The sequence below is a fragment of the Chiloscyllium plagiosum genome, chromosome 16, assembly GCF_004010195.1.
Source record: "Chiloscyllium plagiosum isolate BGI_BamShark_2017 chromosome 16, ASM401019v2, whole genome shotgun sequence".
In the NCBI taxonomy this organism is placed as follows: Eukaryota; Metazoa; Chordata; class Chondrichthyes; order Orectolobiformes; family Hemiscylliidae; genus Chiloscyllium; species Chiloscyllium plagiosum.
The window spans coordinates 48873645-48886925 of record NC_057725.1 but is presented as its reverse complement, the minus strand read 5'-3'; the positions used below and the strand labels follow the sequence as shown (position 1 = coordinate 48886925).

Here is a 13281-nt window from a genome sequence, read left to right as displayed (position 1 = left end):
CACCCACCAACACATACACGCCCCCATACACCAACACGCACAAGCATGAACACACATACAGCCACACTAACACACACCACATACACATTGACATACACCCCAACACATGCACACCAAAGCACATACTCACACACTCACAAACACACACACAAACACAAATACAACACATCCACATACACACCAATACACATAGGACCAATCCCCCACCTGAGATGACACTCCCCTCCAGCCAGCCAGACAATACCTGCCCCCACTGGCTTACTTCCCATACCCATCCTTTGTATCCAACAACATTGCAGGATGCCCCCATCCAGGAGTGCTCAGTGCAGATAGGATTGAAACATAAGTGGGCAATTTTTAAACTGATCCAGAATAGTTTGTTAGCCCAAAGTATGACTTTCTGACTCAGAAAAAGAATACTATCAATTGGACCAAGCTGCTACTCCTATTGGTATTAATTTCACTTCAAAGGGTGCAAGATAATCTAAAATGTACATGTCACGTATGTTTTGTTTGTTTCCGAGCTCGATGTCTATGTTGTTCAACTGCAGCCTAATGAATGGCATGGATAATTTAATTCAGAGTCAAGATTAGAGTGGTGCTGGATAATTTAATTGTCCAGGCACCACAGCACATAGTTCTTAATAACTGTGTTCACTAACCAAAACATTTCTGAACCAACATGGGTACACACCAAAAGCTAATCACATTATGTTGCAGATACAGTCACGTCAATCTTCCTACTTAAGGTTTTGGATGGGCTCTTGAAGACAGTTTGCATCCAGTAAAAAATCCACAGTTTTAAAACCCACTTTGACTCCAAAATGGATGATGGGAGACAGAAAAAAAGAGCCAAGCAGAAAATTTCAAACATAATGGTACCAAGAAAAATATAATTGACCTGAGGAGTCAGATTTGCAGAATTAAAATATTTGTCCCTATGTTTTCAGAAAATTTCCCTGATTTCCTGAAATAACATGATGCTGGTTCACCAGAGAAATAGAATTCAGGTTAGGTGAATTGGCTAAGGCCAGTCATAATTATGTATTTTATATTCTGTAGGGTTAGGGTTACAATAATAAGGCTTTCCCCAAATTTTGAGTAGCTTTATTATTGTACCTATAATGATTATCTGTGTAAAACTATTTTTAGTGGTGTAAATAAGTAAACAAGTTTGTCCTCCCTGATGGAGAGTTTTCTAAAGACATTGGTTGATAGTAGGCATTAGCATACAATGTGATGTTGCTCTTGACATATGAAGTTACTTCCAAGAGTCAAATGAATTTTCTGTGTGTGGGTATCTCTGATATACCACAGGAGCTCTCCTTACCTCATTGGTTGCACACATGCTTCCAGAGACATCAATGCAAAAAACAACCAAGGAGTCGTCCACATTTATGTAATCTTCATTGGTAGACCCTGAGAGATATATGACATCTTGACTTTTGGGTATTGTACTGAAGGATCGAGTGATCACATTCTGCTTACTACAGAATTCGCAAGGCCATATCTGGATAAGAAAGGGAAAAGACCAACAGTTAGAGATTTAATGGAAAAGTAAAGTGGATAAACAATTACAGTGGGTGGCACGGTGGCACAGTGGTTAGCACTGCTGCCTCACAGCGCCAGAGACCCGGGTTCGGTTCCCGCCTCCGGCGACTCTGTGTGGAGTTTGCACGTTCTCCCCGTGTCTGCGTGGGTTTCCTCCGGGTGCTCCGGTTTCCTCCCACAGTCCAAAAATGTGCAGGTTAGGTGAATTGGCCATGCTAAATTGCCCGTAGTGTTAGGTAAGGGGCAAATGTATGGGTGGGTTGCGCTTCGGTGGGTCGGTGTGGACTTGTTGGGCCGAAGGGCCTGTTTCCACACTCTAAAGTAATCTAATCTACTGATAACTCATAATATCAAGTTAGAGTATGGAGTTCTGGAGTAGGACTGACAGGTGTAACCTGTTACCAGACTAATATTAAAATGGGCACGCCATTTAATCACAACTATTTAACATTTTTGTTTTATTTTGCCCTTTGTCATATGTGATGATCTTCAAATATGAAATAGGGAAAATTTTAATTTCTTTAAAATTCATGGATAATCTGTAATTGTTTCAAAACTATTTGAAAAGAACCAGGAGGACTGTGGATGCTGGAAATCAGAAAAAAAACAGAAATTGCTGGAAGTGTTCAGCTGGTCTGGCAGCATCTGTGGAGAGAAAACAGTGTTAATGTTTCAGACCCAAAAGATTAACCCTGATTTCTCTCCATAGATCCTGCCAGATATACTAAGCTTTTCCAGTAATTTCTGTTTTTGTATTTGAAAAGGATATTTATATGTTAGTATTAATTGTAAGGGGATAAATGGTGATTTTCTTGGATATGAAGAAAATACCTGTCAACTGGTGATTCTTGACATGGATACAGTACCAAGAGGAAGGAGGCTATGTTGTGGAAACCTTTCAGCCAAAGACAAAGGGGAACTAGAGGTAGGCAGAAAGTGACAGATGATGAAGACTGAAGGAGGAACACAGGATGTGTGTGAGGCAAAATCAGATAGAAAATTATGAATAGGTCAGTTTTCATTTTCACAGTAAGAAGAAAAATAGAATTCCAGAAGTTCTAGGAGAAGTTTTATGAATGTCCTAAATGGGACTGAATCCTAAAAGGAGTTTAAGTAGTTCAGACATGCAAAAAAAACTGAATGTTTATATAAAAGGGCCAGATTGTGAACTGGGTACTGTCGGTTGGTTGATTGTATGCCTACCAGGACTGACATGACCAAGTTTGTAGACATGTTGTCAGTGTCAACTGTATCCAGGACACTCATACAACTGCCAGTGAACACAATGCAAGGGCTGAATCGATTGGGTGGGTAAATGATCAATCCTATGTATCAGAGGCTCAGTTAGAGAACTTTAGAATGCAGAAGCTAATGCTTGTGCCATTTGTCTTTTAAGATATTTCTTAATCAACTTTTTAAGAGATGTTAATATACCTCTCTGAAGCAAGTGGGTTACTCTTTGGAGGGTCGGTGTGGACTTGTTAGTTTCCATACTGTAGAGATTCTAAGTAAAGTGGGATTTGAGACCAGGTCTCCTGGCTCAGAGTTAGGGACACTACCACTGCATCATGACAGCTGTTCATCTGCCCTTTTAATTTGTGTTTAATTAATATTGCGTCTGATTCATGTTAAAGTAATAGTTACTAAAAGTAAAATCATTTGGTTATTTTTTCATTTGAGGGTGGTGCATGATCATGAAGTAAATTAAAATGGCATTAGCTTCCTTCTCAATTGAAAGTGTTATGAAGTTTTCCATTACAAGTTCACAATTCTCAGTAATCATGCAACAAGGATAATCCAACATTAGTAACTGGGGAACCACAGCAATGAAGACTGTTATATATCATAATCTTTGAATTTATAGATTCAATGCATTGAACGATGCTTTTAAAAAGGATTTAGATTCTCTATTATGCCCAACATTCACCATTATAGTACTTCTGTGGAACTCACAATATCTGCATATTTCTGGTGAATCCGACTAATGCTGGACAAAGCTGCTGAACATCTTTGGCAGTAGATGGCTTTCACAGCCTGGGTTTGCACTGTAACACAGCAGAAAGAAAGTGTTCAAGTTCAGTCTGACTCAGTTGGTACCACACTCACATCAGATTTAACAGTCGGTTCCAACAACCTTCAATTCCATCAGATTTGCTCAGACTGGCTTCCGACCCGCGGAACTGATCAGGATTCATTACAACATCCTTCAACCCGACCATTCAACTGACCTCTTTGAAATTGACAATGCATAATTAAGTGAAACATTAAGTGATGCACGGGTTAAAATGCTGACCATCAGCGAGAAAAAAGCTGTTAGCAATGCATGAAAGCAAATTCACAAGACAGGTCTAACAACACTAGTAAGTAATTTTATATGGAAGGTTTTACTGTGAAATGTGTTCAGGCACTATATATACAAACCTTCTTCATATGACCTAGTGATTCACAGCAACAGAGGGGAAGAATTATGTAATGCGATTTATGGGATGGTTAAAGTAGAAAACCAGCATTGTGAGAAAACTAGCTGTATATCTGTTTTCCATTTTAGTGTAAAAGATCAAAGGATTAAGCCTATAATAAGCATTTGGATCCCTTTAACTTTCTATACAAAAGAACAATGAACCCAGTCATGCACTTACAATTACTGACGTCTACCAATTTTCCCAGGTTAACAGAGACCACGTTCACATTGGCTTTCTTACTTGGCTGAGAACCAGTGTTCTTAGGGGCTGGAAAAGCTAGAAAAATGCAGCGACATTGCAATATTAAAACCCCGTCTTATACTCTATTAATTATTAATATATTAATCATCAACTTACAAACAGGCCAGCAACAATGTCAATCAACTCAATAATGAAACAGTGGAGCAAGAGTGCATGTCAGAAATGACCAAGAGTAAGTTACATGTAATAAGAGTAATTAATGTACATGTTACGTGTCCTCCAGATCACTCCCAGCATTTTAATTAATTATTTTTAAACTTTAGTTACTCTTATTACATGGGCACTCAAGTTGCACAATTCAAGAAACAAAAATAATTTTATTTATTATGAGCCAACTTACTTCGTTTGGGCCTTGGTGGTGGGACCCGTTGGGGTGGGTTTAGTGAACATGGCAGCGTTGCAGAGAGCTGATGTGTGGTGAAAGAATTAAGACGTGGAGGCAGAGGTGGAGCCTGGTTGTCTTCCTCATCTGATATCACAGCACAGAACATAACAGAAAACATTGAGAATGTATAAACATGTCTTTTTGTTCACTATCATCTCTTTTGTTTTTGATATCATTTGCAAGTTTATTCTTTTTTGGTTATCTTTTGTTGGGGTTAAAAAAATTCCCAATCCTCTTTGCCATATTGTATCTTCCCTGCTTCACAATGATTGGCAAAAGAGACCTAAGGAGTAACTTTTTCACGCAGAGGATGGTACGTATATGGAATGAGCTGCCAGAGGATGTGGTGGAGGCTGGTACAATTGCAACATTTAAGAGGCATTTGGATGGGTATATGAATAGGAAGGGTTTGGAGGGATATGGGACGGGTGCTGGCAGGTGGGACTAGATTGGATTGGGATATCTGGTCGGCATGGACAGGTTGGACCGAAGGGTCTATTTCCATCCTGTACATCTCTATGACTCTATGACTAGGATATGCATTCTAGTTGTGAGCATTTGGTGACATTATCCAAATCATGACCTCTACACCTGCAAGGGCAAGGGCAGGGGGTGCATAGGAACACCATTGCTACCAAGTTCCCTTCTAACTCACACACCATCCTGTCACTCTATTATAGTCAATGTGTCAAAATCCTGGAACTCCATCCCTAACAGCTCTGTCGATGCCACATAAACTTCAGTGGTTCAAAAAAACTTGCTTGCCTCCACTAACTCAAGGGAAATTATAGATAGACAATAAATACTGATGTGGTCAGTAGTTCCCATATCCTATAGATAAAAACAGAATACAGCTCCCCATGTGACAAAACATATCTTATCTAAAGTGCTCAATCTTACAGGCTGACTCCTGTGGTCCTTCCTGACTGTTTTAGACTTGAATCACAAATCCAGGTGATCTACCTGAATGGATCAGGGCAACAAAATGTCTTTACCTATTGGTGTTGATTTTTTGCTTCTGGCAGGAGGTATCGGACGTTTTGCTCGGTTCCCATGTGAAGATTTTGGAACAGTCGCATATACGCAGTTATCCTCATCTCCAGATGATTTCAGGAATCGGTTGTCATATTGATGAAAACTGTGACTGGCCGGTAATGATAGAGGTCTGAAGCTTGTGCTTGAATATGTTTGATTTTCAACAAGATCTGGAACAGAAGCTGATCTATCATGCCTATGTTCTGCAATTGAATACAAAGAGAAAACTGGTCAACACCTACAAACAGTATTCATTTGTTATACTTCAGCCAGTTTTAATGATTCCACTTGATATCAATTAGCAGCTGAGTGCACTGGGCACAGTAGAGGCTGTGAGTCCTGATAAGATCTTGGCTGTACTGCTGAAAATTTGGGCTCAGATCTAACCACCCTTCAAAAAAAACTGTTCCAGAAATTCACAATACTACCATCTGTGGGATTGAGAGTTGACACTCTCTGAAGACCTCAATGCCTAGTCAGCCTGAGAGATAAGGGTGCATTAAATTCAGATCAGTGCAAAATAGATTAAAGCAGCCTTCTATTTAATCTGGGACTATAGACTGCCTATTGTGTAAAGGATGCAAGAACAGCATTTTCAAAGATATTGATGCAATATCTGAAAGTAAGCATTCTGCAATGTCTGTGACGATGGGGAATATACTGATGTGATCATTGGGGCTTATGAAAAAGATTACTAGGCTAAGTAAGATAACATAACCATACTCATGGGACAATTGGAAGGGATTGAGAATGATAAAATGTACTTTAATTATGTACCAGCATCTTAATTATAATTCATTGGTTTTTCCATCTACCTTTGTGTATATGCTCATGCTTTTACTTCTATGTGTCTTTGCCTCACTGTTATTTATTGATAGTATTGATGAAATGTAATAATCGAAGAAAGCATGGTATTTGCATGTGAAAAAAATCATTGTGTAGAAAACCAATGTCAGAATCTGATATCTCAATAAAACTTGACCCTGCACTGAATGTATGTTTTTTTTTCTGGTGGTTAAAATAACAAGACAAATTAGAACAAGAGAATATCTTCAGACAGTATGGAAGATTGTCCAGGTATGTCCTGTCCACAAAAGGAGGATTGATCCACTATGACCAATGACTACACATGCAAAATAATGCAAGCTGTTGCCAACAGTGATATTAAGTGGCACTTACTCATTTATAACCTATTCACTGATGCTCAGGTTAGATAATGCCAGATGAGTACCAGACAATGAGCATATCCAACATCAGAGGATCTTACCTCTTGTCCATAGTATTCAACAGAATTAATATCATTAAATACCATCAGTAATGAGGAAAAGGGGGTACTAGAGAATGATAAATCTCAAAGTTTCCAAGGATAGTTCACTATTGGATCCCATTCCTAAGGATAGTTTTCTATTCCAATATTACAAAGAAAATAGGTGAGAATATTGCAGATGCTCTAATTATTATTTTCCAAAGTTCTCATGATTTGGGGATCCGACTTTAGGTTTGAAAAGTGAATATGTCATTCACTGTTTAAAAAAGGCAACAAAGGAAAACTAAGGGGAATTATAGACCAGTTAGCCTAACATCTATTGTTGGAAATGTTTTAGTGTCTTTATTAAAGAACAACGTGACTGAATATCTGGAAATGTTTCAAACACTCAGCAAGAGACTTGGTTTTGTAAATGATAGCTCATGGCTGATAAATCTGATCGCACTTTTTGAGGTTTGCTAAAAAAAGATATGACGTTGAAGCTTTTTGTTTTACACTCATCAGGACTGAAACACAAGAAAACAATTTTTAAAAAGAAACAACATGAGAAGAGTACACAGCATGAGAAGAGCGTGTTGACTGGTTGGACTACAGATAGCATAGAGATGCAGAAGAACTGTTAATTGTCAGTTCATTCAAACCGGGCAAATCCATTGATGATCAGGGCATTGCCAAAGGGATGCAGCAGGGTGGACCTGTTTTCTTAGCACTTTTCTCAGCAAAAAAGGTGCAACGTGTGGTTTGAGAAAGTGTCACCAGACCCGAAACATTAACTCTGATTTCTCTTCACAGATGCTACCAGACTTGCTGAGCTTTTCCAGCAACTTCTGTTTTTGTTTCTTATTTACAGTGTCCGCAGTTCTTTTGGTTTTTAATGCGTAGTCATAGGCCCATGTGTGATTAAATGTAGCTTTTATGACATGCAGTTAAATTACACTGTGAGTCTGACTGATAATCTTTGTTTGGTTTCCTGTGCAATTCCTAATTCAGTCAGCATTTTTAGTAAATGTTGTTGTACACTACATTCTGAGTTTAGCAAGCAGTGTTTGGTTAAGCATGCTGACTGCTGCAGATAGTAAGAGTGAATTAGACTGCAAGGCTTTTATAGGGGGGTTGGTTAGTTCAGTTGATTGCACAGCTAGTTTGTGAAAACAGAGTAATGCTAACAGTGGTGGGTTGAGTTCCTACACAAGCTGAGGTTTCCATGAAAGGTTCTGCTTCTCAACCTCTCACTTTGTCTGAGGCATGGTGACCGTCAGAGTAAACCACCACCAGTTGTCTCTGTCTCTCTCTAATGAGACAGAGAGAGAGCAGCTGTCAGGGACTATGGTGACTTTGCTTCCACTTAAGTGTTAAATCATGATTTTTATATTCACAGTAAAAAGTAACAAAGTTTGTGAGAAGAAGTAACAAGCAGACTTCATCACATGAACCTTACGTCAAATGACTCTTGCACATTCTTGAGGTTAGTGTAAGCAAGAATCTGTAGGTGAACCTTGTACAAACAAGAAGTTGATGTTTGCAAAATAGTCCAGAGAGGAGGTGACAGATACCGATAAGAAATTGATCAAAATTAATGCCAGGCTACAATAAGATTCAATGATCCCTGAGTGGATGAAGAAGACATGAATAACATTAATCTGTGATCAAGAATGGATATTTATTTCTTCTGTTTTTATGAGCCAAGACTGGAATTCAGACAATAACAATGGTGTGTATGACCAAAATTGTATAAGAACCTGGAATTTCTCTGCATTTCCAAAAGTCTTACTACAGTTTGACTGAGTGATGCTCTCCTGCATTCAGTTGAATAAATGATCATATACCTCTACTTGGTCACCTGTGGTTAATTATATGTCCTCATTGACTGGTAAGAGACCTACATTAGGGACTAGACTTAGATAGATTCAGAAAGGAGTATAATAATTTAGGGACTATCTGGAAATAATATTTTTAACAATAATTAAAACTAATTAATTATATTAGGAATGGCAGTACAGATCTTTTCTTGCATGATTTGGAAGCTGGTAGATCCCATTATGAGCCACAGTGACCACACCTGCAATGAACGTCTGTAGCTCAAGCAATTTTGGTTCAGAGTTGGTGAGCTGGAACCTGTAGCACATCCAGGAGGGGGTGAGCTGCCTTAACTCTGTGTTCCAGATAGATCACCCATGTAGCTTAAATATTTCAAATTTGGCCAGTGGTCAGGAACAGGAGGGTATGACAATAGGTGAAGCAGGTAGAAAGATCAAGAACAAAGCACTTGAGGAGCCTCAGCTCTTGAGCTTGTCCAACAGGTATGAGGTACGTGCTCCCTGTATGAATGAGGAGAAGGACTACGGGGGGATAGTCCAATTGACCAGTGCACTATGATCCAGGAAGTTATTTAAATGGAGGGAGAACAAAGAAAAATGATAGTGCTAGGGGTTTCTATAAGTAGAGGTGCAGTTAGCATCCTTTGTGAACAGGATCGAGAATTCCACCTGGCACCAAGTGACGGACATCTCAATTCGGTTTGAACTTGAGGGGGAGTGGGAGGATCCAGTTGTGTGGTCCATATTGGTACCAACAACTAGGCAAGAGTAGGTAAGAGGTCCTGTTTTGGGAATATCAGGAATTAGGAACACAAATTAGAAAAAGAAGGGCATCAAAGGTTGTAAATTCTGGGTTATTACCTGAGCCACTTGAAAATTGGCAAAAGTAAGATTAGTCAAGTAAATACATGGCAAAATGAATGGTGCGGGAAAGAAGGTTTCCATTTCATTGGGCACTGGCATCAGTATTGGGACAGGAGGGAACTGTACCATTGGAAGAGGCTCCATATGAACCAATCTGGGAACAGAATCCTAATGGACAGGAAGAGGACAGGCTATATAAGGTGGTCACAAGGACTTCAAGCTAGTTAAAGTTGGGGAGGGTTCAGGAGAGGTTTTTAAAGTTTCCAGAACAAGTTATAGGACAGAAAGTATGGAAAGGGTCAGGAACGTCAAGCACAGCAGATAAGGGGACAACTATGAGAAGGGGCTGGTCAACTCAGGACTGAGAGGTATTGTACTTAAATACATACATTATGTGAAACAAGATAAAAGAGCTTATATCACAGATTGAAATTGGATGTTGTGGATATCACAGAGACACAGCTGCAAGGGGATCAGGGCTAAAAACTAAATATCCAAAGATACACGTTTTATCAAAAGCACAGGAAATGGGCAGAGGGGGCAGGGTTTCCTTGTTATGAAGGTGTAAGGGGTACTGTACCTATAAGAGAGTTAAAAGAACTACCTGATATAGCACCAAGTGTTCTGAATAAGGTAACAATGTAACATTTGGTCGAACAGCTCGATTAGCCGGGTTGCCTGGAGCTGACAAAACAAATTCAAATTCAGCCAATCAGTTTAAATTGTACCCCAAAGTACCAACTTCCTATCAAGTTTGAATTTAGTATATTGACAATATTAAAAACCAATGAAACAATCTGATGCTTTGGGGTATAAGACTGGGAAAAATTGAACAGTTGGGGGAGAACTGCCAAAAGACCAACAGATGTAGGCTGCTAGTCAGACCTCTCTAAGAGCTACCTGTCTGGAGAAGGAGTTTGCACAGAGAAAAAAACATTGACACCAACCTGGAGAGCAAATCTACAGAGCAAGATAAGAAGACAAGATTTGACAGCTGGCTGGTTTGAAATTTGAATTTTTTGGTAAATCATAATAGTATTATAGAAGAGGAATGTAAAAGATAAATTAGAGAAAGGAGTTGTAAATAGTTGTTAGTTAATTATTCTCTGTTATAGTTTAAGAAATAAAATTGTTACTTTTTACTTTAACTAGTTCTTAGCATCTCAAATTTTCACAGATTACTGCACGGGATTAATCATTTCTGTGTTGCTGGTTTAAATCAAGCAGGGGGGGATTTACCCCGTGTCATAACAGTTTGGGGGCTCGTTGTTAGGATTTGAATGGTTTAGGAGGCTTTTGTGCACGATTTAAACAGTTTGGGTCTTGGATTTGTGATTTGACTTGGTTTAGACAGATTTTAATGGATTTGGGGATACGAAAAATCCCAGCAGATTTAAACGATTGAAGGTTAGTGTCCTAGATCTTTAAATAAAACATAGGTGAGACAATCTGTTTAATTTTGGTGACTTGTGGTTGGTTAAATTAAAAGTGAGAGAAATGGCTCTTAAAATTGTTATAAAGGTTCTGGGATTTGAAGATGCTTCTCAGATTTGCCAAATATGTTAGATTTGGGTTTAACCAAGGACAAAAGTAAAGCTGAAATTGTAAGAGAATTACTCAAACACTTAGGTGTGTCAGAAAAACAGACATGTGCAGTAGAGGTAGAAAAAAACTTAAATTACAATTGAGGAAAATGGGGTTAGAAGATAAACAAAGGGAGAGAAGAAGAGAGAGGGAGAGAAAAAGAGAGAAGAGTGAGAGAGGAAAGAGAGAGAGAAGGTTCTTAGCTGAGCAAATAGAGAGAGAAGAAAGGGAGAGAGAAAGAGACAGAGAAGAAAGGAAGAGACAAAAAGAGGGTGAATTTGAACTTGAGAATTGCAAATTAGTCAGCAAAGTCAAGTTAACAGGATGGAGATTAAAGGAGAAAGTAGTAATATATACAAATATATCAAAACTCTGCCACATTTTGATGAGAAAGATGTAGAAGCCTTCTTTATTTCATTTGAAAAATTGGCTAGGTAGATGGAGTGGTCCAAGGATTTATGGGTGATGCTAGTTCAGACTAAACTAGTAGGCAGAGCTAGTGAGGTATTGCTGCAGTGTCAGATGAGGTGTCAACAGATTATGAAGAGGTTAAACAGGCTATTTTAGGTGCTTATGAATTGGTACCAGAAGCATGTAGACAGTGGTTCAGAAACACAAAGAAGGAACCAGATCAGACTCATATTGAGTTCGAAAGATTTAAACATAGTCATTTTGTTCAATGGGTGCATGCTTTATAGATAGATAGGACATCTGAGGCTCCAAGAGAGATTATTCTGCTGGAGGAGCTTAAAAACTCACTTCCAGAGATGGTAAGAATTCACATTGAGGAACAGAAAGTCCAGGAAGAGAGAAAGGCAGCACAATTAGCAGATGAATACATGTTGGTGCATAAGACAAGCTTCCAGCCAGAATTTGGTCCTGTGAGTGATAGATGTTGGGAGAAGGGGAGATCCTACACTACCAAAACAAGAGTAGAGAACACTGGTAAGAATTTACCACATGTTAAAGAAGCCCAAGGGGGTGAAAAGGAGGTGAACGGCTTCAGGTGTTTTCACTGTAATGGAGTGGGACACAGAAAATTACAGTGCCAGTGGTTTCAGAAGGGCACTGGGAAAAGGGGTTTTCACTGCCAGAAGGTGGGACACGTAAAGTCACAGTGCTGGTCATTAAAGAAAGGCATTGTGGGAAAAGATGTGGTAAAGAAGCTCAGTCAGTAGCATTAGTGAAGATAGTAAAGGAGACCCCAAGAAGAGCCGAGGAGCTGCAGGAGAGTGCACAGCCTAGACAGGGGCTGGGTAGGGAATTAGTACCTCATCTCTACAAAGAATTCGACTCTGTGGGTAAAGTTTACTCAGAAAGAACAGGGGGAGAAGGACAAGAAGTTATAATTTTGATAAATACCGGATCTAACCAGTCGCTGATAGTAAGAGATGAGTGAATATGCACTCTTTCTGATCTATTACTCGAGAGTGTGCTGATCTGTGGGATAGATGGACAGAAATTTAGCATTCCCCTATGTAAGATCAGGTTGAAGTGCCAACTTAAGACTGGGGAAGTTACAGTGGGTGTGATTGACAGAGTGTCAGTTCCAGAAATTCAGTTTGTTCTTGGGAATGATTGGGCAGGGTACAAGGTGGGAGTGACACCCCTTATTGTGGAGAAGCCCAAGGAAGACCAAGAAACTGAGGAGTTAAAACAGAAATATCCTGGTAACCAGATGACACCATCATAAGTCACAGCAAGAAGAGAAAGATGAAGAAGTTGAGGTTCAGTTAGTGAACACCCTGTTTGATATAATAGTGCAGGAAAAACCTGAACAGGCAGAGGGTCAGAGAGAAGTGTTTAGTTCTGAAAGGTTAAGAGACTTGCAACAGCAATACAAGATGATCAAAGATATGTATGTGGATGCGTACTCCGAAAAGGAGGCAAAGAATATTCTGGAGAATATTCTGAAAGATAGAATCCTAAGACAGAAATGGAGACCACGGCAGATTCGTGCAGAGGAGAAATGGGCTGAAGTGCACCAGACTTCATTGCCGATAGCATACAGACAGAAAGTGTTACACGTAGTACATGAACTACCTGTAGGAGGTC

At 39.3% G+C, this 13281-nt stretch overlaps 1 protein-coding gene across 1 annotated transcript in view; it reads right to left on the bottom strand.

The window, feature by feature from the left end:
• The window catches only part of si:dkey-9k7.3 (circularly permutated Ras protein 1), an 81613-nt gene that overhangs the window by 43751 nt on the left and 24581 nt on the right, over positions 1–13281 (bottom strand). The window contains exons 3-7 of the mRNA XM_043706013.1: positions 5655–5897; positions 4615–4743; positions 4191–4289; positions 3505–3596; positions 1331–1510 (exon numbers count right to left, since the gene is read on the bottom strand). Coding sequence (XP_043561948.1) covers positions 1331–1510; positions 3505–3596; positions 4191–4289; positions 4615–4743; positions 5655–5897 — 743 coding nt within the window. The remainder of the gene's footprint in view (positions 1–1330; positions 1511–3504; positions 3597–4190; positions 4290–4614; positions 4744–5654; positions 5898–13281) is intronic.